Genomic DNA, 23392 nt, shown 5'->3' with positions numbered 1-23392 from the left:
AGTTACTTTTTTGGACGACAGCTCCCATCATCCTCCCGTTACTGTCACCAGAGTAGCTGGGAGGTTTTTGAGACTCAACTGTCCACAGAATCTTCCAGCTATGGATGGATGGATGGTCTTTAAAAAGGGATCACCTACACTTGCTTTTGGATTGCGTAAGGACAACACAACTGTGTTTTTTATGTCCCTTAAGAAAGCAGAATCTTAATATGAATCTGGAATTCTTGTCTCGTTAAATTTACAAAACGAACTGCAGAGGGCTTTTTCCCCCACTTCAAATTTTTCGAAGGCCCGGAAGACGCTCTCAGGCAATAATGAACCTCGTCGGGCAAGTATTCCCAGAAGTTGAGCCTGTGTGCCATTCTACAATTTTATCTCTACGATGCTTGCGTGGATCCCGGGAGCGCCGAGCTGTCACGTGACCGAGGGAGCGTTTCCTCCCCCCGCCCACTATTGGCTCCCTGCTATCGCCTTAGTCCTTGGTTGTCTTGTTCAGTGAGGGGTCCCCGTAAAGGTCAGCGGGCAGCTCCCTCAGGGCGAGGTGAGTGACCGGTCTCACGTCAAAACTTAATATTTTTGGTTTCTTTTCTTGTAAGAAGGAAATCTGGAATTGTGAAAAGAGACACGTCTTTGGATTGGGCCAGACACGTGTTTGATCACATTGGGAGTCATTTGAATTGCATGAATGTCGGGGACCCAATTTGTTGCGTGTGAAAACGGGTAGAAACGAAGATCTACAGACCCACTCCCCGCACGAAACGGATTGGTGAATATATTCTCGAAGGCTTGGTGAATAACTTATTTTACGTGTAATTGTTTGCAGAAGGAAGAATGGTGTCCATCTGTTTCGACAGAAGGAGCGATGTCTTGTAAAACCTTAAATGTTTACCCAAATGTATTATGGTTTAAGCCACTGGTTCTTAACCTTGGGTTACTCAGGAGTTTTGGACTGCAACTCCCAGAAGCCTTCACCACCAGCTGTCCTGACTGGGGTTTCTGGGAGTTGCAGTTCAAAAGCATCCGAGTAACAAAGGTTAAGAACCACTGGTTTAAGCTTTCCATACTACTTTACCCAGGCTTCATGCTCTGGAGAGGACACTTCTCGATACAGAGCATGTTACCATAGTCTCTCGAGACTGAAGGGTGCCTGTGATGATGATGATAAGCTTTCCATGAAAACTTGTGCATTAATGAATGTTTTCTTCTTGAAACAAAGCACGCTTCCTTCTTTTTAGTAATCTTTTGGTTGCCCCAGCTGTGGACGATTTGGGCAAGCAGATACGGCAGCAATTTTCAAAAGTTTTCCTCCATTCCCCTCCTCCGGTATTTTACCAATGGATACCTCGGAATGATGGTGTGAAACTTGCATTTCACCCAAGCAGGCTTGGATGTAACAACAGACTTTGTCAGATTATGGTCCTTTGGTCCTCAGAAGGCCAGAGGCAGGGGAGGGGTATCTGGAGACAAGGATCTTGTGTGCTCCCAAGAGGCATCTGGTGGGGCCACTGTGAGATACAGAAAGCTGGACGAGATGGGCCCTTGGCCTGATCCAGCAGGGCTCTTCTGATATTTCTTATGGAATAAACAAAAAGTCCTGTGTCAGTTAAAGAAGAAATAATATATTAGGAGCTTTCCAAGGCAGGCCTTCATTTGGCAGTTTAGGTACCTTTCTGCTCTTACATTTATGCCTTTCTGAGATAAAAAAGCTCCCTTGTCTTTGCAGTTTGGTCTTTGTGGGGTTGATTCCATGTATTTTTATTTATTTATTTATTTATTGGATTTTTACCACTCCCATCTAGACCATGTCTACTCCATGGAATGAAGGAAGTCATTTTTGCTCTCAACCTCATCACTTAAGAAATTACTTAAGATGATAATTCAATGCAGGATCTGTTCATGCCCTACCTTCAGTGTCTCATCACTTCATATCTCATGCATAGTATTGAGGCTGCTGGAATGCCAAGTCCCTGCTCCCCCTGCCCATTACCCTGTTATGTCTCCTGTCTTATCTTAGAGAGGAGATCCGCTTCTATGAAAATGCTTTAAAGTCTTAGAGATTTCTCTCTCTCGCTCTTTCTTTTGTTTTCCATTGACTTGAATTCTAGGTTTTGTCTCCTCATCATGCCTGCAGGACTATCTTGGGGTCGTTACCTAACAATGCTGAGTGCAGCTCTGTTGACCATGCTTGCTGGTGCACAAGTTGTCCACCAATATTACAGGCCTGATCTTGTAAGTGGATTTTTTTCTGCTTGTTTTGAATATTCACATGGTAGCCATGTGTGGCGTTTACCCCGCGGCCCCTGCTTGTTTCACCAAACAACGAGCTCACCCGAGTATCCTTACGCTGCCACCAGTTGATCTCGTTATCAGCCTATAAGTCCTATGAAAGACTGAGGTCCATTCAGTACTGAACTTTTAAACAGAGACAAGTTTATTGATTACAAGTTGTTTCAGGAATAATTCTGAAGCACATTCTTAAAGTTACACAAAGCTTCAGTATTTTACTTTAACCTTTTCTATCTTAATTAATGCAGGTCACACTCTGACTAATCACTCCTTAAACACTCTCTCTGCCTCAAACCACTAAACTCTTTCTTCTTCTCTGTCTCTGACTGAATTCCTTAGACTAGGACTCACCCCTCCCTTCTAGTTTCTCTGGCTCCGCCTCCCAATATCTCTCATTGGTACATGCCAATAATCTTCTACCTGAGACAAAGCAGGGTGATGACCAGCCCCTACCCAGTCTTGTCATTTTTTATGATAATATTCCTTTAAAGGGCTTGACTCCATCCATTAACCATGCTAGACCAAGTGGTTAAAGAATGGGGGGGAAAAGATTTTTTTTACAAAGTAACAACTTGTAGGGAAATAGATTTCAAGATCAGATTTTCTTCAGTTACAGCCCGCCTGCCCAGTCTTTTAATGCCCAAACTAGTCTGATCTCTGTCTTCCCTCCCATTCCCATAGCTTTTCACTGTCCAAGGACAGAGAGTGACAAAGTTCATGGGCCTCGAGTGAACTGCTGAATAATTGGATTGTGTTTCCCAGATGGTTCGGCACTCCTTAGCCTCTTCTCTTCAGGACTCCTGATGGTCTTTACTATCCAAAAGTAGTAAATTAAGAACCTGGAAGAAAGCCCTATGAAATTAATAGGATTTATTTCTACAGATGTGCATGGAATTGCAACATAATGTATTTTTAACACATTTCCTGTGTATAGGTATATTTTACATTTAAAAGCCTAATGTTGTTAAAGTGGCACAATAAACTTTTTAAAGTTTAGAATTGCTGTGTTTTCCGCTCTTATCACATATTTCACTTCAGAATAAGACTGGGCAGCTAATTCGAGCACAGCTTTTTTTGTAAATGTGTACCCCTGATTTCAAAGATTGGAGTTCATTGTTCTGGATGCAGTGTGATGGACAATTTTTTTCTCTTGTTTTGTTAGTCAATACCTGAAATTCCTCCCAAACCTGGAGAACTAAGAACAGAACTCTTGGGCCTCAAAGAAAGAAGTCAGAAAGCTCAGCCTTGACAGTGATGGAAGACAAGGAATCACCGCATCCTTCCAAAAATACACTTTATTTATAATTGATTCTTTACAACTGGGCTATGGATTTTGATCATGTGTTATAAATCGTGGTTGATTTCTGAAGAGCATAGAACTTGCTGCCTTGGCTGTTAATAACATTTTATCTTTGGCTCACGTAGATTCCCGAGGCCAAAGTAATGAAGGGTGCCTTCACATGCAGCCTGTGCAATGGTTGCAATCTGTTGCATGTTTTAGAGTTGGAAAAGGATTTTTGTAAGTGCATGCCATAAACACCTTGAACAAATTAGACATTGGTGGTAATTGCATTTCTTTCTGCAGATGATGGATTTCCCTGCTGTCATTCATGTTAGATATGACTGAAGATGTTCTCTGTGAGGTTGACCTTGAAGGTGTTCAGAGTCAATAGTGGATATGGAATGTAGAGCTTGGCAGTTGGAACACTACTGTTCTAGTTTCAATTTGCAGTTGGCAAGTTTTCAAACAAAAGTCATAGTGTCTAGCTTTTACATAACCAAGGACTGCATTTCCTAGCCTGAGAGACAATTGGTCTGCTCCTTTTCATCTTTCCTAACTGGTACAACTACTGATGAGAGCTACAGTCCAGCACATCTGCAGAGCACCAGGATGGGGAAGTCACTTTTCTGAGTTTCCTGGCATTCGCTCTAAAGGAACAATTCCTGCTACATATTCCATCCACTGACCTTGGAAGATGCAGAAAGGCACAGAGCAGCATCTTCCTTTATCTGCAACACAGTGAGAAAGCCCTTGGGAAGAGAGCTCGTTAAGAAGCTTGTAACCACTGAATGGGTAAAAAGCTGTGGGCATACAGCCAGGATCAGTCTCACAGAAATTCTACTAAAAGATCTATACAAGTATATTTTCAGAATGATTCTTAAAATTGGTGAAAGCTTCAAAAATGTTCTATTTGAATTTTGCTCTTTATTTTCAGTTACTTGTAACAAATGACAATTTTATGAATGTAATTTGCTTTGAACCTCTCAAATGGAAAGGGAAATATATAATGTATACTTCCACGTGTACTCTACTGTAACCTACAGAGTAAATTAATTCAGCAAAGGTGTGTTGTGAGCGAAGTGATCCTGTATCCCTTTGATCCCTGCTTTCCACCCTCTTGGTAAGCCCCGGGCTTAGGAAGTGGCAGGGAAAGCAGCAATCAAATTTTCTAATTTGGGGTTAGAAAAGTGGGGGGGGGGGGGTCATCTTATACATTGGGGAATCTTATAAATGGAAAAATATACCATTGCTAAGTTACTCCTCTGTAGGTTACAGTTGAGTACAAGTGACAGTAACTTAATAGCCCAGAAACCTGTCATACAGCAATCTTAGCTGGATTATGTATTAGAAGACAATTAAAATCTTCAAGTTTATACTACAGAAGAGTTTCATTTTATTCTGAAGCATTATGAGATTAATAAGGAGCCAATGGAGAGGATACTTGCATCCCCACCCAAAATTTGCTTGATTGCATACAAATCTGATATGCTTAATTGTCCAGTGTTTGGCAACACAAGGGAGACCTTTGGGCTGAGACAACACTATTCACAAGTCACCCTTACCTGAACCTAAAAGGCAATCTATAAAACATGGATAAAATTTTTCCTTTGTGTATGTGGCTCACCAAGATTTGCAAGGAAGATTATGACTTTTTGGCACTTATTTGTGTAAAACATATGCCTGGTATAAGATCTGGAATTAGGTACTGTATCAAGAAACTGCATCCTTTTAAATTCACAAAATAGGTCTACATCTTCCTGTTTTCAAACAGCAGAAAAAAGTATAGTAGTACCTCAACTTACAAACTTAATCCATATTGGAACAGCGTTCGTATGCCGAAAAGTTTGTAAGTTGAGGCAAGATTTCCCATAGGAATGCACTGAAAACCATTTAATCTGTTCAGGCTGTTTTTCATTCGTATGTCAAGGCATTAGTTCTCATAGGAACTAATGCAAAGCTGGTTAATCTGTATCTACTGCTAGGGGGAATTTATTTTTTTTTTTCTTCTTTTGACCTAAGATGAACTTGAGTCAAAAAAGGGGCAGGAAAGGTTTTTTTCCATTTGTAAGTCGAGGCTCTGTTCGTAACGCAAAATCTTTGCAAGTGGAGACATAAGTCGGGGTACCAGTGTACAATGGTCTTCCAGTTTAACTTTGACAAAAGCTTATTAGAAAAATTTCTAGAGTAAATTACTATTGAATGAATGGGACTTTTAAGTCAGCACTTACACCTCTCTCCCTCAGTGGGCCTAGTGTAGCCGAGAGAAAGTGTTACCCAGAATTCCAAGTGAGATTTGAAGTTGATCTAGGAGGACAGAACTAAAGCAAATCTTCTTCAGTTGCAGTCACATTTTATTTCTTTGTAAACCAGTGCAGCAAGATGTTACCCTGCATGCAAGTGTGATCAATTCCTGGAAAAGCACTATACAACAAAGAAACTGTAAAACCAAATAGCAAGTATGGTGTTTTGTGGTTGCAGAACAGTGTTAAGTTGCTACTTTCCTTATGGGTGAAGTTGTTAATTACTTCATAGAAATGAAATGTTGAGTGCCATTTCAGGACAATAGTCAGAAACATCAGCCTGTGTGCACACATTCTATCACTTTTGCCACCTATAACAGTATAAAGAGAAACTGATGGCATTAAGTCATCATCAGGATTCAGTATACAGTAGTTGTACTTCTGCTAAACCCAAATGGTGTCTAATGGGGCTCTCCTCACATGCAGAGAGCTTGAAGAACCAATTCAATATGGAGTTGTATTCTGTGAGCCATGGAACTTCAGCAAGGAATACAACATTCACTAATTCAAAAAGGCCGGTCTAAGAGGCAGAAGGTAGAAGATGCTTCCCATAGAAAAACAGAGCGTAAAACATTTAACAGCTTTCCAAACTAATCTTTCACGATAGCTCTTAGCCTAGGAGTGTTGCTTCCTACACAAGGAAACAATTGTTTACTTTCCTGGCAGGTAAATAACTACTTCGATATCCATACAAATGGTGTGAACATTTTAATTTTGTACACATGACAAGATTTTACACCAAGTAGTCAGTTAAATAGTACAAATTTACATTGTGAGGAATGTTTAAAAAATGCAACTTAAAAAAATCCTCTTCTGCCCATAACCCTATGCCTCCCCCAACATTTTACAGTGAAAAAAAACACAAATTTAGTCCACATTCCTGCTTCATTCCAGACACAGGATACTATTTGTGAGAGTGTTTTTACAATTCATCTTTTGTATCTGTAGGCTCCTGCAAAAGAAAAAAAAAGTAGATGTTTCAGGACAGTAGCACTTCATATCTAGAAAGTAATGCTGGGCAGGACTCCCAGTACAGTGTTGTTTCTGGGCCTGCTGCTAACTAATCTCTATTTACCTATTGCTCATGACTCCTTGTGCCACAACTATAGTTCAATTTGAGGGATGCAACTGGAAGGAGCCAAATAAACAAAGTCAAAAGGCTTACTTTCTACCATCAGTATACTATCTTAACCAGTGTCAATATTAGGGTTTTGGCTTCTTTTGAAGAGGATATAGCACTAGAGTATACATCTTGTAAAGTAACAAAAATGTTAGTGTTCATGTAATCCGAGTTCTATTTAAGCTTTCTTGGTCATTTGCATACATGACTAATATTCCACCATTAGTGTCAGCTACTGTTTGTAGGTGAAATGCAGGTTCCTGCAACATAAAACTAGATCCCCTCAAGACCCTCAAAATTGCATTTGACTCACATGTTGGAAAGGGTTCGTAGTTTATTCAAAGCTGCATATACAGTACAGGATTTAATACTTATACTCTGCTTTTCCAACCCACTTGACCTGTGGTAACAGGCTGGCTGACCCTGTTCCCCCACTGTTCTGAAGTCTAACTGGCACCAACCTTTTTCTCTGTTTCACTGTCTTCAGCATCTTCTTCAGCATCTACTTCCTCCTCTTGCTCTGCTTCTTCAGCAGCCTCTTCTGGTTCTTCAGGCTCTTCTTCCACCTTTTCAGAGAGAGTTTTGTTTAGCAGGCAGGCAAAGACTTCCATGCCAAGCTAGCCTGTTGCTGCAGAGGAGACAGTGCCATCTCTACCTCATGTGAAATCAATTCCATTCTAGGTTACTGCCTGGATGGCTTCATCCGCCCACCTTTTGCTCTTGCAAGTTTTGCACCATCTTAACCTGATTTATACTTCTAGAAAATTCAAAGGATTGTTTTGTTTGCAGTTTGTTAGTGATCCAATAAAGGTAATAACCAGCAAAAAAAAAAAAAAAAAAAAAAAAAAAAAAAAAAAAACTCATAAATGTTTAAATTACATGGCTAGCTCTCAATTCAACAATATAACTGGCCAGAGATTTAGCCTTCTATTTTCAACTGTATTTTTAAGTAACAACAGTTCAATAAAGGCTTGTATATACAGCATTTTGCTAGTCTAACTGCATTTGGCCAGATTACAGTGGACCCTCAACTTAGACGGCTTGACTTTTCGAGTTACAGACTTCTCTGGTTGCAAAATTTAGGTTTAACTTGCAGCCAGAGAATCGACCTACAGTTCAGAAAAAACCAAAATGGAACAAAAACGGCCGGTTACAGGATTAATCGGTTTTTAATGCATTGTAGGTCAATGGAGACTCGACCTATAGACTTTTCAACCTGCAGCCACCGTTCCAATATGGATTAATTCCGTAAGTAGAGGGTCCACTGTAACATGTTCCAATGATCCCTAAACTCTGCTACAGTCAAGTTCCTTTAAAATACTATATACCAGAGAACTTTTAGAATTAAGAGTTAAAATAGAGAGAAAATTATTAGTTTGAGTTCTTCCATCACCACTGTTTACCTACTCTTTTTACCAACCTTTTCCTCTGGGTCAATGTTCAGACTCAAACGAAGCATTCTTTCTATCCTTTCTCCATATTCTTTTGTATCTGGTAGTAAATACCCTGACCTAAGGGTAGCAGTCTCAAATAAAACCACAGCAAGATCTGCAACTGTTTGGTCATCTTCATTTTCCTGAATGGAAAAAAAAATTCTCATGTTAAAACAACAAAAAAGGGAATATTAAGGAGTTCTCAGGCTTCTACTGGACTGATATCCTGGCAGTCAAATAAGATTGTATCACTTAGTTACTCCACCATTTGGTTTCATGTGAGAAATATAATTTAACAGAAGTTAAAATGTTACTATCTGAAGCCTAGAACATGACTCCAGGACAAATTGAAAATTACTTACCTGAACACGCCTGAGCATGTCTTTTATGACAGGATGTCTAGGATTGATTTCAAATGTCTTCTTTTGACTTGCATAATAACTGAAGGAGAGAAATATTTAAGGATCTGTTAAGGCTATTTTCATTTCAGTTTTCTTAGGCAAAGTCAATTTTGCAGTTGGCAAAACAAGGTATTTTAAAATATACCTCATGTGCATGTTTGGTCAATGACAATTACCCCAAGTTCAGCAAAGGAAGCTGCACAGGATCATAACCCTGAACTCATCTGCTCATCTGTGACTACAGAAGATAAGCAGTTGGGCTTGATTAGTAACTAGATTAGAGAAGCCCCAGAAATGTCCAGGTAGGACTAGGAAGGAATCCTGTATGAAGCCCTGCAAAGTCATTGCTGCCAATCAGCTGACAATACAGGGCTCAATGGACCAATGGTATGATGTAGTCTTATGTGGCTTCCTATGTGGGTTGCAGCCCTGATGTTCAGCTTCCAGACCATCTTCTCCTATGCAAGACACTGTTGGCTAAACCAGTGGTTTTTAACCGTGGGTAACCCAGGTGTTCTCGGACTGCAAATCCCAGAAGCCCCAACCAGCATAGCTGGTGGTGAAGGCTTCTGGGAATTGCAGTCCAAGAACACCTGGGTTACCCAAGGGTTAAGAACCACTGGGCTAAACAAGTCTCCTTCCCCACCCTGTACAATCTCAATTTGCTGGACACAGAGAGCCTCCAGAGCCAAGTTTAATGGTTGCAGCCCTTCCGGGGGCGGGGGGGGGGGGAGACTGGTGAAGTGCCACTAAAAGAATCCAGTAGTGAAGTCAAAATATCAGAAGTCACAAGTTATTGAATTTAAATTTTTATTCATCTGTTTTGAGTATATCTGAGAATTATGGCTACTTCAAATGTTGGGATTTCTCCACTTGAAAGGTGACCTGCAATACTCCCAAGAAGCCCACTTGAAATTAGGGAAGATGGAAGATAGCCTAATGCATGTATGACCCAGACTCAAACATAATAAATTCAGACTAAATAAAAAATAGTGTCTAAAAAGCACTTTAAACATTACTTTGTAGAGATATCCTTGCCCGTCTGGTAAGCCTGAGCCTTCATGATTCTTTCCATATTGCCAGACCATCCATACTGACTAGCCACAAGAGCACACGGTGACTGAGTTAATCGCTGAGACAGCACAGCCTTTTCAATCTTAAAAAAAAAGAAAAAGAGAAAACCATTAGCTTGAACATAAGCCCAAACATTTACTGTTAGAATATCAAATTCCTCAGTGTGTACGTACTTTATCCTTTAGTGCTTTATCTTTCATCCAAGTTAGAAGGGGCTCATATTCTTTTTCCAAAGCTTCACGGGCTTCCTTTGATTTTTCACTCTCCTCAAATTTCACTCCTTCCTTAGCAACATTCTGGAACCTCTTGTTATCAAACTCTGGGAGAGCTTGAATGCAATATTCATCTACAGGCTCCGTCAAATAGATTACTTCATAACCTTTCCTCAGAAGCCGTTCCACAAATGGTGAGGATTCAGCCTGGAAAACAAGTACAAAATACAAGTATGGAAACACTGCATGATTCAAAATGAGGACAATTCAAACCTTTCTACCAGCACACTATATAAATATGCAAATACTACTAGCAGCCTTACATTTGACAACAAATTTACAACTATTTTTGTGTAATGAAAACTGACAACAAAAACTCTGTAATGGATACCCATAATTTACCTCCTTTCTGCTTGAGCCAGCCATGAAATAGATTTTGTCCTGTTTCTCCTTCATTCTTTCTACGTATTGGTCTAGACTGGTAAGGTTGGTCTCATGGTGAGAAGATTGGAAACGGAGCAGTTTAGCTAGACGAGTACGATTTGAATGATCCTCTATTACTCCAAGTTTTATGTTTGTGCCAAATTCTTTCCAGAATGTGTCATTGTATTTTTCTTCAGCAATCTTTTTAATCATATCAAGTGTTTTGCGGACAAGTTTCTTTCTGATAACCTAATGCAAGAGGAAATAAATGCAGATAAAGCTTATTACATTTCTTGCAGCAGTCAGAGCATCATGAGTTTTGAAAACTCAAAAAACACTGTAACATACACTATAAAGTGGTGCCCCGCATAGCGGCGTTAATCCGTTACGGATTAATTGTCGCTATGCAGAAACATCGCTAAACGGATCGAAAAAACCCTATGGGGCCCAAACTCACCGTTCAGCGAAGTTCCTCCATAGCGCCGCCATTTTCGCGCCCTCGGTAAGCGAGGGCAGGGCGCAAAAACACTTGCAGCGGCCATTTTGGAACCGCCAATCAGCTGTTTAAAAAAACAGCAATGCGAAGATCGGTAAGCGAAACGCTTACCGATTATCGCAATGTAAGTTTTTGCCTATATAAACATCGCAATGCGATCGCTTTTGCGATCACAAAAGCGACATCGCTATGCGGATTCGTCGTTAAACGGTGCGCTCGTTAAGCGAGGCACCACTGTAAATCCATCCCCATGAGAAAATATATTCTGAAATAAACTTTGTCACTAGCATATTGCAATAAACTTAAGTATCACCTCTTTGCCCATCTCTCAAAAGAATCTTTATTCCTACGCCTCTCCAGTATCACATTGCTAAAACTGGGAATATGTGGGTAGCTGGAGGAACAAAGACAGAACTGGCCTTCATCATGTTCTCTTTGCTAATGGAGAATTAATATCAAAAGAAAAGAGTTGCAAATTGAGCTGCCCTTTGAGAGAAGAGATCTCAGCAGTGGCAAAAAGGAGCCGAGGTGCTCAACAGGATGGGCGGGTCATATGTACTAAGGAGGTGGTCCCAGTGAACACATGCTAACACTCTAGAAGATTCCAAGGACCTCTGTGCCAGCACAAATTAAACCTGTAGTGTGCATCTAGAGTCCATGAAGAAGAAACCGACATACCTTTAACAGTTTGTGTTGCTGGAGTGTCTCACGAGATACATTCAGAGGAAGATCATCTGAGTCTACCTACAGGTGGAAAGGGATAATTTTGAGTTTTCTTAAAAACAAAATCTGGAAATGAAATATGGCATTCCATACTATCCCACAAGATACTTACAACACCCTTAATGAAATTAAGGTATTTGGGCATCATGTCGTGGAAATCATCTGTGATGAACACTCTCCGGACATACAGCTGTAAAAGAATTATTCTGTTAGAACTATTTTGGCAACCATAATGGCTTTAAAAAGGGTGTCTTTACACCTTATTTTTACCTTTATAAAGTCACTCTTCTTTGATCCATATTCATCAAATAAACCCCGTGGAGCAGTGGTGGGAACAAACAAGATAGACTTGAATGTCACTTCTCCCTCAGCAGTAAAGTGAATGTAGGTCATAGGATCATCTGGTTCCTGCATGAAAATGAAGAGTAAATTTTCTCTTCTACAAAGACAGAAAAAAAAAACACTTGGGTTTCAAATACATCAAACTGGTGTTTCCTTCACCCCAGTCAGGTTTGAAACAATGTATCTCATTTAATTTCCTAATAAAAGACTCCAAATACACTAACTAGAATAATTTCAAAGTTAAAGAATTACTTTTACTCCTGTTTATGTACCATAAAGAGAAATTGAAGAAGTTCACATTTCCTCTACACTACCAATCCTGTTAATGTGGATTATGTCTATACTAGCTTCAAGAGAGAAAAACAAACACACCTTAGAAAATGATTTGTAGAAAGCTTTGTATTCATCTTCTTCAACTTCTTTAGATGGTCTCTGCCAAATTGGCTTAATATCATTCATAAGCTCCCAATCCCAGACAGTTTTCTCCACCTGCAAAGTTATTTCCAGAACACTTGTTAATTCTTTTCTACATTTTTAAGACATCTTCAGAGCAACTAAAACACTAGCAGCCTTGTATACATAACAATGAAATGTCATTTATTTAGTTATGTTATATAAGGTCATGCCCCACTGTTACACATTCATCTATGCAAGGGTCCAGGCATTTCATGAAAATATGTTTGTACTTCAATAAACCCCGAGGTTCCGCCAAACCTATCAATAGCTCCCTTTTATGCCTGAGTAGTGCTGCTTAGGTTACAAAAGAACCACAATTCAATGAATTGATAATATTATTACACTGTATTTTAGAACAACCTGCTCAGATACATGAAGTCACAATCTCAACAGATCTGGACAGAAGTGAACACCGGCAGCTGTGTTGGAAGCTAAACATTAACTGTCCAATCCACTTTGGACAGTTAATGTCCAAAGCGGATTGGGACAGTTCCACTTTGGACATTAGCATTTCAAATATTAAGAATCTTGCCTTTTTTGTTTTGGGTTTTTTCTCTTCATCTTCTTCCTCCACTGCAGCTTCATCATCCACTTCATCTTTGTCTTTTATTTCTTCATCTTCAATAGGTTCCTCTACAGTTTCAGTCTACAAACAAATTAAAAATTTAAATACTGTACATTACTTTGCTAGTACTTATCATTAGCTAGATCTATCATATATTTATTATAATACTGAACCTTAGAGAAATGTACTTTGCTATATTTAGGAAGTATGGCTATTCCTGGTATGGACAGAAGCAGCACATTCAAATGCATATTATTCAGTCCTGAACATACATAAAACATACTATTATACCTAACCTCCAGCTGCCTCGCCAAAAATTCTATATTCAAGAATAATGGTCCACCCTTTGAACCCTCAGGAAATTGCAAGCCTCAACATTTTAGCATTAGGGGACGTCAACAACACTGCAGTATACCACTGATAAAAAGGAGGCCCCTATGCAAGTTTGGCTCTATCTAATGGGAGTACATCTTCAAAATTCTGCCCTGTGGAGCATGTTTCAGGTCTTATTTAAGAAACAGAATGATGTGCAAAGATGATTTTATTGTAGTCATATTTGTTCAAGCACAGCCCTGTTTTCCAGGTCACACGTACATGCTTAGCGTGTCCTTGTGCTTGGTTACTGTTAACAACAGGCTCTTGTTAAAAAAATCCTGAAGCTTTATTTTTGCTGGCGGCTAGCTTTCAATCCTGATACAAATCTACATTTTAACCATTCTACAAGTTAGCAGCATTAGAAATATTTACCTTGCTAGTCCATACGTAAATAGGGAAGTTTATGAACTGTGAGTATTTCTTGACCAGATTTTTAATTGTGTCCAGCTCAAGATAATCTGAAGCTTCTTCTTTCAGAACAAGACTGAGGAACAAAATAAACCATTCATTGTTAGATCGGTTCAAAACAACTGTAATTTATTTGCAATTCAGTTGAAAATCAGCCCTGTTCTTCATTATTCTATAAATCTCAAAATTATCTAAATTGGGAAACAAATTAGAATACTTTAATGCAAATTGTATCACTTTGATACAATTGCTAAATGCAACAACCATGCTGGGAGTACAGCCTGGATATCTGAAGGAGATACAGCCCTAGAATTTCACATACAGCATGTTTCTTTTACCACAACAAGTTTGCTTGCTGTCATCAATCTTGGCTTATTTAGTGACAATCTGATACAGATAACTTTATCTTTAATAGCAACTAACTTAAATGTCCTAGATTTCCTACAAGGAAAGCAAAGGATTAAAAAAAATCAACTTCAAGTACTCGTTACAATGAAGCCCCCTCTTCATCAGCAGCCATTCTTTCTATTGTAAGTTAGAACTCTGGAAAGGTTATTTAAGAATATACCACATTGCAATCCAAATACCTTATCTTGGAAAACAACCATATGGAAAATTTTGCAGAAAGCTGCTCCTTATCATTTATTCTGTACTATGTACAGATTAACATTTGTTTATGTTCAAAATCAGAGTTGCAAATTATGTAAGTGATACCAGAAAGAAACACAGTACAGTGGTGCCTCGCATAACGTTTTTAATTGGTTCCAAAAAAAAAACCTTATGCGAAAAAAACTTTATGCGAAACACCATTTCCCATAGAGATGCATTGGAAACCGGTTAATCCGTTCCAATAGGCACGGATTGCCGTCCTTAAGCGAAAAAACCCATAGGAAACATCGTTAAACGATACAATGTATCCTCCATTGGAATGTATTGTAGCTGACTCAATACGTTTCAATGGCTTTGCGAAGTCAATTTTTGCAAAATTAAGTGTGTCATAAAAGGGTCAAAAATGGTTTTAAATGCTTGGATTAGCTTCTGCACCGTCTAAAACGGATGCAAAAGTTAATTTGGCTTTGATCTGACTTTTCGTTAATTAATGGTGAATTTTTTTCCCCCAACTTTTGACAGCTGTCAAAATCTGACAGCTCCATTATTTCCTATGGGGGAAGAAAAAATTCACAAAAAATTAATGAAGACTCAGCAACTGTTCTAAATTCTTGGGTTCGTTAGAGGACCCCCCTAAGTTGTGTGCAAACCTGATTTGGCTTTGATCTGAACTTTCGTTAATTTTTTGTAAATTGTTTTCTCCCCCATAGGAAAGCATGGAGCTGTCAGATTTTGACAGGTCCATTGGTTCCTATGGGCCAAAAAACAAAAATTCACAAAAAATTAAGGAAAAGTCAGATCAAAGCCAAATCAGGTTTGCCCATGTCTTAAGGGGTCCTCTAACGAATCCAAGCATTTAGAACCGTTTTTGACCCTTCTAAGACACTTTTTTAATTGAAAAAAAAAACATTGTTAAGTGAAGCAGGGGACCTAAAACAAAAAACGTTAAGCGAAGCATGGTCCCAAAAACGCTATGCGAAAATCGCCCATAGGGAAAAACGTTATACGAAGCACAATCTGACTCTGAAAAAATAAACGTTAAGCGAAAAAAACGTTAAACGAAGCAAACGTTATGCGAGGCACCACTGTATTTGTGGTACTAATCAAAGGAAAATTTTGAAGCAAATGAAAAACCAGACTTTAAGCTATAGTGAAGTTTTAAATAACAAAATTCTTTGCCATTCTGGACTACTATCCATGAGTTAGGCATGTAAGGAAACTAATACTCATACTCTGCACTTGAACAGTTTTATAACTACAATTTAGATAACATGAACTGTAACCCAATTACAGAACTACTTTCTAGCCAAGTTCCAGGCTTTAGCAACAGGGACATCCAGACAAAAGAGCTTTACACTTGATGCTCTTATCTTCCTTACACGGTCAATATATTACATCTTTATGTGACCTGTGTGTTGTTTCTTCTGTAAGATAGCTCACAAAAGCTTGGCATCTAGTACAATAAGCAATTACTGCATGATGTAAATCTGACTACCAACTACAGTATTATTCACAATGGATAGGAAAATGTGTTGTATATATCAGATGCGAAGACCGTATTTTTTTTTTTTACTGCTTATTAAGGAATCACAAAGTTAGATTTAGACATCATTGTATTGTGCAATGTAGAAGAGCTATGTTATCTTGAATATTGAAGGCAGTAAGCAGCAGATCCAGCTAGGGACATTGTATTACATTACATATTATTGTAAGCCGCCCAGAGACCTCTGGGTAGAGTGGGCGGCATATAAATTAAATAAATAAATAAATAAATGAGTGGAAAAAACTTTACTCTAAGCACTTGGTAGCAATGAATTCCTTGATCAGGGATAATGATGGACCTGATCTTCAAAATACATGGATACTCACACAAAACAATGTATAATGTGTGATACTATCATCAGGACTAAGACCACACATTGATGTCTACTAGAGAAGGGCATGAACCAGGAAACCAGTGGTTCATGATAGTTCATGGCTAACCACAAACCACCATGATCCCATGGAGAAATGAAGTGGTTCATGGTTTGTTTTCCCAGTTCATGCTGGGGGGGAGGTCCTACTTACTCCTCTCTAATGCCTACATCAAGGTCATAGACTACTCATTGCATGCAACAGAAACCAAACAGTATCTGCTTTCTGCAGTAAAGTGTACTTTCTTTAAACAACAATACTTACGTTATAGTAGTACCTCGTCCCAGAGTGTTTCCTCGAGGATCCTCAATTACAGAAAACTCATTTGAGTCTGATTCCCATATATGCTGAGTATCATTGTTGTGCTTTGATGTGACAATTACCCTGTCTGCCACAAGGAAGGCAGAATAAAACCCAACACCAAACTGGCCAATCAATTCTGAAGTAGACTGGTTTTCTTCCTGCATCTCAGTTATCTTACTTAGAAATTCACTTGTACCAGATTTGGCAATGGTACCCAAGTTTTTGATCAGTTCTTCCTTGGTCATGCCAATGCCAGTATCTGTAACATGAAGCATATTCTTCTCCTTATCACACTGAAAAAACAAATATAAAACTAGTTCAATGCTACTTGAATTAATTAACAAATACATCAACTGAAATACGGCTTTGCAAATGATTCTAATGTAAGGTAATAGTCCCTCAACCATTTTATTTTCTGTAACTAGCTTCTTCCCTCACTTGCACATAATTTAGTTCATGCATTTGAACTTTCCTTTATAAAAGCACTCTCATTTATATTTTAGAAGTTTAAAACATAACAAAGGTAACAGGAAAAAATAATACAAGAAAAAATGATGCTTCTGCAGTAGGAAAAACCTCACTGGGCCTTACCTTAATTTTTACTGTAAGTTCTTCATTCCCAGAAAGTGCAGTTTCATCAGTCAATGATATCAGCCGTATTTTATCTAGAGCATCAGATGCATTTGAGATCAATTCTCTCAAGAAAATCTAGAAATAAATTTTAGACTCATGTCAGCCACATGCAAAAAGAAACATCTGCATCAATGTTGTCCTGCAATAATTATACAGATTACCTCTTTATTCTTGTAAAGTGAGTTGATAATAAGCTTCATCATTCTGTTTACTTCAGCCTGAAAAGCAAACTTCTCTGACTTCTCTCTAATTTGTTTTATTTGGGATGCATTTAAACCATCCAGCTGAATAGACTCCTCTTCCCTGGAGATAACAAATAACATGTCAGTACTTGAATTGGTGCCTCAGTTGAAACTGTATTTCAAGCCCTTAATTTTTAGTTCAGTTTATGACATTGCCGCTTTTCCAGTAATGAGAAGAATCCCAAATGTCTGATTAGATTTTCATTGGGCCCTAATGCACCATAATTACTTGGAGATACCTTCCTTATTCAAAAACAGAGACTACTACAGCATTTTTTAGATCCAAAATACCTTAAATTACAAGACAGCAAGATTTCACAGCTTTAGAAGCACCAATGCCTCCATTAATGAGTTGTATGAACACATCTTTATTCTCACATATGAAAGAAAACAAAACTCCGAGAGTTTGCACCATGTCACTTTCTATAAATACTATGTTGGCCAGCTGTATCGATAACTGGTGAAAAGAGCTATTGAGAAAAAAAAATAGCTTAAACTTCTGCAAACTAATCTCGCTAACTACAGTGGTACCTCAACTTACGAACGCTTCGAGTTACGAACAGTTCCGTGTGCAAAATTTTGCTTTGACATGCGAACAGAGCTTCGACTTACGAACACAAAAAAGGCAGAGGGAAAAGGTGGGAAATTCAAATTCATAGAGGCACCGGCCGGAGAAGCCGGGAACCTGGTGGCAGGAGAGAAAGAGAGCCTCAAAGTCTGGCTGAGGTGAAGCGGGCCAGAGACCTGCACTGGGTGGGCGTGTCTCTACTCCGAAGCTGCCCTCCCTTTGGGACGGTGGACTCCCAGTTCCCACTCAGCCTCCTCTGGGCGAGGGGTTCCTGGCCAAGGGCAACGGCCCAGGCGCCTCTTCCAGACAGACTCCGTCCACCCGTCACCACCTGCTCTGCCACGGCTTCCCTCCGGCCAGAGAAGCTGGGAACTCGGCGGCAGGAGAGAAAGGGAGCCTCAAAGGCTGGCTGAAGTGAATGGGACCACCCGCCGCCTCCTGCTCCTCTGGAGCCCCAGCCTTCCCTCGTGCAGCAGACTTACCCAGCTGGAAAGCGCTCGGCCGCCACCTCCTGGTCCTCTGGAGCCCCCGCGTTCCCTCCGGGCAGCAGCCTTCCTTCTGGAGGAGCAGGAGGCAGCAGGCGAACAAATGGTCCCGTTCACTTTGGAAGCGAGATGGTGAGTGAGTGCTTCCCAGCTGGGTGAGTGCTGCTACCCGAGGGAAGGCTAGGGCTCCGGAGGAGCAGGAGGCGGCAGGCGGGCGAACGGTCCCGTTCACTTCGGACAGGCTTTGAGGCTCCCTTTGTCTCCTGCCGCCTGGCTCCCGCTTCTCTGGCCAGAGGGAAGTCATGGAGGAGCAGGAGGTGGTGGGCAGGAGGACAGGGAATCCATCTGGAAGAGGCACCTGGGCCATTGCCCTTGGTCAGGAACCCCTCACCCAGAGGGGGCTGAGTAGAAACCAGGAGTCCACCATCCCGAAGGGAGGGCAGCTTTGGAGTAAGCACCCACCCGCCCAGATCCGCCCCACCCAGGTCTCTGGCCCTGTTCACTTCGGCCAGGCTTTGAGGCTCCCTTTCTCTCCTGCCGCCCAGTTCCTGGCTTCTCTGGCCAGTGTCTCTTCAGTTTCTGTCCCGTGCATGGACAGCCCTGGGTGCCAGAGACCTGCGGGAGCCCCGGGGTGCTTTTTAAGTTAAGGTGCTGCCTTTTCCTTTTTAAAAACTATTTTAGGTGGGCTTTGCAGGGTGGGTTATGTTTCTGTGTTTTGCTATTGTTTTTTTGTGTGTGTGTGCTTTTTTTGCAGCCCCAGCACATTCCTATGGGGCTTGAAGTGTTTTATTTTTATTTTGTATTTTTTGAAATGCTGGAATGGATTAATCCCATTCCCATGCATTTCAATGGGAAATGGTGCTTCCACTTATGAACATTTCAACATACGAACATTGTTCCAATATGGATTAAGTTCATAAGTTGAGGTACCACTGTACTGAGGATCCAAAAAACTATTATCTTCAGAGCCAGCATGAATAGCTACCCACATTCTACAACAAGAATTCCTAAAATCATTTCTAAACATTGCCTGATTTCTCATCCTCCTGATTATCAACAAATTATGAATCTGTATTCACGAAGGCTTTCATGGCTGGGATCTAATGGTTGTTGTGGGTTTTTCGGGCTCTTTGGCCGTGTTCTGAAGGTTGTTCTTCCTAACGTTTCGCCAGTCTCTGTGGCCTGCATCTTCAGAAGACTGGAGTAGCAGGAGTGCTACTCCTGTCCTCAGAAGATGCTGGCCACAGAGACTGGCGAAACGTTAGGAAGAACAACCTTCAGAACACGGCCAAAGAGCCCGAAAAACCTACAACAACCAAATTATGAACAATGAAAGAACTACACAAAGTGAGCCACTGCCTCTCACACTTTATGTTGTTGTCACTGCAAAAAGTTACTCAATACTAAATAAGCACACAGCATCTCCTATAAACTTTTACTAAAAATGTTTATTACTTTAAAACTTCAGCTTTACAATAGGATATTTATCAAAACACTTCCAATTATGTCAAAAACCCAGAACATTTTGTACAAGCTATTTTTCGTGGGGTTGATAAATGTTACTACTCAAGCAATGTTTTTTCCAGATCCCTACAGTAAAACATTGAATCATTACAGCTCAATTATAAGCCACAAATATTTCAACATTTAGTGTACTGTTACTTTAAAACAATCTGTTACATTCAAGGTACTCCAACTATCCGTCACTTAAGCCCTTCTGGAAGTATGTTTGGAGTGTGGACTTCCAAGTAACTTTTGCAAAATATTTTGAAAACAAACCTTTGAACAACTTCATCATCTGTCCGGGACCCTTCCCTGCTTTTACCCAGGTCATCTTCTACTGTGCCATCCACATCAAGCTCATCAGCCTGAGCCAAAGCTGCAAAAGGAGTATTTGGACATGTTACTAGGCGAGTCACTTAAAATGAAACAATGGATCTTCATTCACTGAAACAGTTACTTCATGATCAAGAAACTTATCAAAATGGAGCAGCACCCACTGAATGCTTCACTCACCTTATTGCAACAATAGTTATTTGTGACCAGATGTTCAGGCTGTGATCTAAGATGGATAATATAATGCCTTTACAATATAACACTGGCTGAGGTTTCACTTATTTTAAAGATATAGAGTCAGCTTAGCGGATTATGATGTTATTAATTTGAAAGGAGAGGTTTTATCGTGTTTTAAATGTAAAATTCTGCTTAGTTTTATGAAATTGCAATTCTATGCATTTATTTTATATTGTTCTGGTCTTGATGATCCTTGATCGTAATAAAGTTATCCTATCGTTATACCTTATAATCATGAAAAAGCTAGCTGATATTTGCTACACTACCTCTGTGGCCTCTCTTTCAATTAAATGTTGACAATAGCATGATGTACTGGGATACAAACAGGTTTGCATAAAAATAAAGCTGTCAATGCAGCCAATAAGCACTTCCCATTGTGACAGATAATCAGAACATCCTACTGAACATTAAAAAGGAAAAAAAGGACTGGCCAGCAAGTTCTTTCTCAAGATTGAGGAACGTGTTTAAAAGAGGCTACATCAAGTAGAAAGCAAGAGGTGTTCCCAAGAGATGATGATGATGAAATGAGGCATTTGTTCACTCTTTGCTTAGCCTGATTAACACAAAGTACAAAGCATAAAAGCAAGCTGCTATGCAAGCTTGATGTTATCAAGTTGCCTCAAACTTATGGGTAACCTATGAATGAGCTATCTTCAAATCCTTTTCCTCTGAAGTACCCTGCTCAGGTCTCACAACTTAGCAAAGCCTAATATTGACAATTCCTACACCTCCTTTATAGAGCTCCTTACATTTGATCTTCCGTAATCCCCTCACCCACTCCAACGAATGACAACTCACTTCACGTGTTTCTTATTAAGACAGACAATAAAGCCCTCCAACCTATTACTGAGCCCGGGGCCTCTCATAGGGCTAAGAAACTACTCCTATGAAATGCATCCCCACCAGAGCCAGTCGCCCGTTTCGCAGAGATCCATCCCGCCCCGATCCACAGGCGATCCGGCCCTACCCTTCAACACGTACTTTTCCGAGACACGCGTATACTCAGGAGTAAACGCCCCCATCCACGGACTGACACGTGAGAGTTATCGGGCGCAGGGCAAGATCCCTTGAAAGACCTGCTGCCAAGCGTGGTTTTACTCGAGAGGAAGCAAGACCGGCCCTCAACAGAGCGCCTCACTAGGACTGCGACCCCCTTCCCTGTCTCCGCCACATGAAGTAACGGGCCGGCCATGTTTCGCTGTTCCCCCTCCGACAGAGGAAGACCGGCACAAGGGACATTTCAAAGGTCGACGAGGAGCTGGCCCTTCCTGACAAGGGGGCCGAGCTGAAGGGACGCCTCTCGCTACGGCCCTTCTCACGCCACCCCTACTTAACCGTCCACCGACAGAAGGTTCCAGAACCCCCGCCCCTCGCGCTCACCGGCCAGGAGGAGAAGGCAGAGGAGACCGAGTCCCCACAACGGCTTCATCTCGGTGGTTGCAGGAGCGAAAGGAGAAGACGACGACGATGACGCCGGAAACCACCTGCTGCCGCCCACTCGCTACCCAAAGCCGGGAAATGGAAGCGGCCGACGGCCAAAAAAAGGGGGGAGGGAAGCCTTTCTTTCCCTCAGCCCGAATCGAAGCACACCTGGAAGACTCAAGCCCCTAATCAAAAGAAGCCCGCCCCCTCCCGAGCTTATCACAAGTCCACGCTGGGGGGAGGGGGAAGAACCTCCCTGTGGCGCCAATCACAGCGCACCACGCCAAACACGGCACCAATCGGAAGGCTGTAGTGAAAGGGCGGAGCGCCCTCTCCGCCTATCGACGCCTTCCAGCTGAGGCATCCCCGCGCCCGAGCGTGGCTGGGCTCGATTGGTTGTCTCTATGCCGATGGACCAATCGATGTAAAGGGCGGGAGTAGTAGGCCTTAGTTTGGTTTCTCTTCCTCAACTTCCCATTTCGTTGAATTAATTTGCCAGCGGTGTAGTGACCAGCGGCTGGAAAAGTGAATATCGGGAAAGCAATCATTTTTAAATTAATGCTTTCATTTACACGTTTCACAGTCACTTCCGGAGCAGTTAGGCCACTATTACACGTTACTATGACAACCTTCACTTGCTTCGTTTGTGTATGCGAAACATATCCGGAGAAATTGGATCACGGGTGAGCTAGCAGAAAAGTCCATGAATACAAGCTTTGCATTCCAGCTCAGCAGAAATACAGCCACAATCATAATAACTTTTCACTTTAAAGAGCAGATTTAATATACACATTCTGAAAGGCGTTCCCAGCATGCAATTCTCCACACGCTCGCGGCCTATTGGCGTGCTTCCTCGTGACGTCCATCGCACTGCATGTTGGGAGACGCCCTCTAATATTGCATGACGGGAGCTGTAGTCTTTGAAGGGAAGGCCGCCGACGGGGCGGGAACAAAAACGTAAAAGGTTTTGTGAAGAGAGTGCTAGAATTGTCTGGTGGTGAAGGGCACGTGTAGGAGTCGAACGTTGAAAAACATACAGACGCACACGGACCCTCCCATCCTCGCTGCATCGCAAGTCTCTTTAAAGATGCCTCATGACGTTGGGGAAAAAAAAGCTCTATCGCTGATTATTAACTGAGGAAGAAAGTGAAAAACTGCTCGGTCGTGTCTCAAATGTAAAAATAGTGCCCCTCGTTCTGTGAAAAATTCTTCACATGGATGCTGATGGTTTTGGACTGGCAAGGAGA

The 23392-nt window shown here is 40.9% G+C and overlaps 2 protein-coding genes across 4 annotated transcripts; one reads left to right on the top strand and one right to left on the bottom strand.

Annotated features, from left to right (window-relative positions):
- The first annotated feature begins 406 nt into the window (after positions 1 to 406).
- UQCC6 (ubiquinol-cytochrome c reductase complex assembly factor 6) lies at positions 407 to 4951 on the top strand. Of its 3 annotated transcripts, none has more exons than XM_020804433.3 (3): positions 407 to 541; positions 2106 to 2229; positions 3449 to 4951. In XM_020804433.3, exons 2-3 carry the CDS (start codon positions 2122 to 2124, stop codon positions 3533 to 3535), a joined length of 195 nt encoding a protein of 64 aa, XP_020660092.1. In that variant the 5' UTR covers positions 407 to 541; positions 2106 to 2121; the 3' UTR covers positions 3536 to 4951. The 3 variants fall into 3 exon arrangements, with proteins under 3 accessions (XP_020660092.1, XP_078232339.1, XP_020660093.1); XM_078376213.1 differs by lacking the exon at positions 407 to 541 and adding an exon at positions 677 to 789; XM_020804434.3 differs by lacking the exon at positions 407 to 541 and adding an exon at positions 692 to 809.
- Positions 4952 to 6561: 1610 nt separating this feature from the next.
- On the bottom strand, positions 6562 to 22426 carry HSP90B1 (heat shock protein 90 beta family member 1). The gene is made up of 18 exons (XM_020804405.3): positions 22104 to 22426; positions 20430 to 20529; positions 17517 to 17658; positions 17314 to 17430; positions 16684 to 17015; positions 13861 to 13972; positions 13081 to 13194; positions 12465 to 12581; positions 12021 to 12158; positions 11863 to 11940; positions 11706 to 11771; positions 10511 to 10780; positions 10070 to 10315; positions 9842 to 9978; positions 8784 to 8862; positions 8409 to 8564; positions 7450 to 7554; positions 6562 to 6820 (listed from the first exon to the last, which is right to left on the bottom strand). The coding sequence occupies exons 1-18, from the start codon at positions 22150 to 22152 to the stop codon at positions 6791 to 6793; spliced, it is 2388 nt and encodes a 795-aa protein (XP_020660064.3). The 5' UTR covers positions 22153 to 22426; the 3' UTR covers positions 6562 to 6790.
- Between the last annotated feature and the right edge of the window lie 966 nt (positions 22427 to 23392).

This window comes from Pogona vitticeps, chromosome 5 (assembly GCF_051106095.1).
Source record: "Pogona vitticeps strain Pit_001003342236 chromosome 5, PviZW2.1, whole genome shotgun sequence".
Lineage (NCBI taxonomy): Eukaryota > Metazoa > Chordata > Lepidosauria > Squamata > Agamidae > Pogona > Pogona vitticeps.
Note: the sequence above shows the minus strand (reverse complement) of the source record. Positions and strands in the feature narration are given on the sequence as shown.

What these genes read in the sequence shown, in the direction of transcription:
- UQCC6 (XM_020804433.3), top strand. Translation starts at nt 2,122, where the DNA reads ATGCCTGCAGGACTATCTTGGGGTCGTTACCTAACAATGCTGAGTGCA. An exon ending in AATATTACAGGCCTGATCTT is followed by an intron (nt 2,230 to 3,448) that starts GTAAGTGGATTT and finishes TTGTTTTGTTAG; the next exon opens with TCAATACCTGAAATTCCTCC.
- HSP90B1 (XM_020804405.3), bottom strand. Translation starts at nt 22,152, where the DNA reads ATGAAGCCGTTGTGGGGACTCGGTCTCCTCTGCCTTCTCCTCCTGGCC. An exon ending in AAAAACCCAAAACAAAAAAG is followed by an intron (nt 12,582 to 13,080) that starts GCAAGATTCTTA and finishes ATAACTTTGCAG; the next exon opens with GTGGAGAAAACTGTCTGGGA. An exon ending in CTGGCTCAAGCAGAAAGGAG is followed by an intron (nt 10,316 to 10,510) that starts GTAAATTATGGG and finishes CTTGTTTTCCAG; the next exon opens with GCTGAATCCTCACCATTTGT.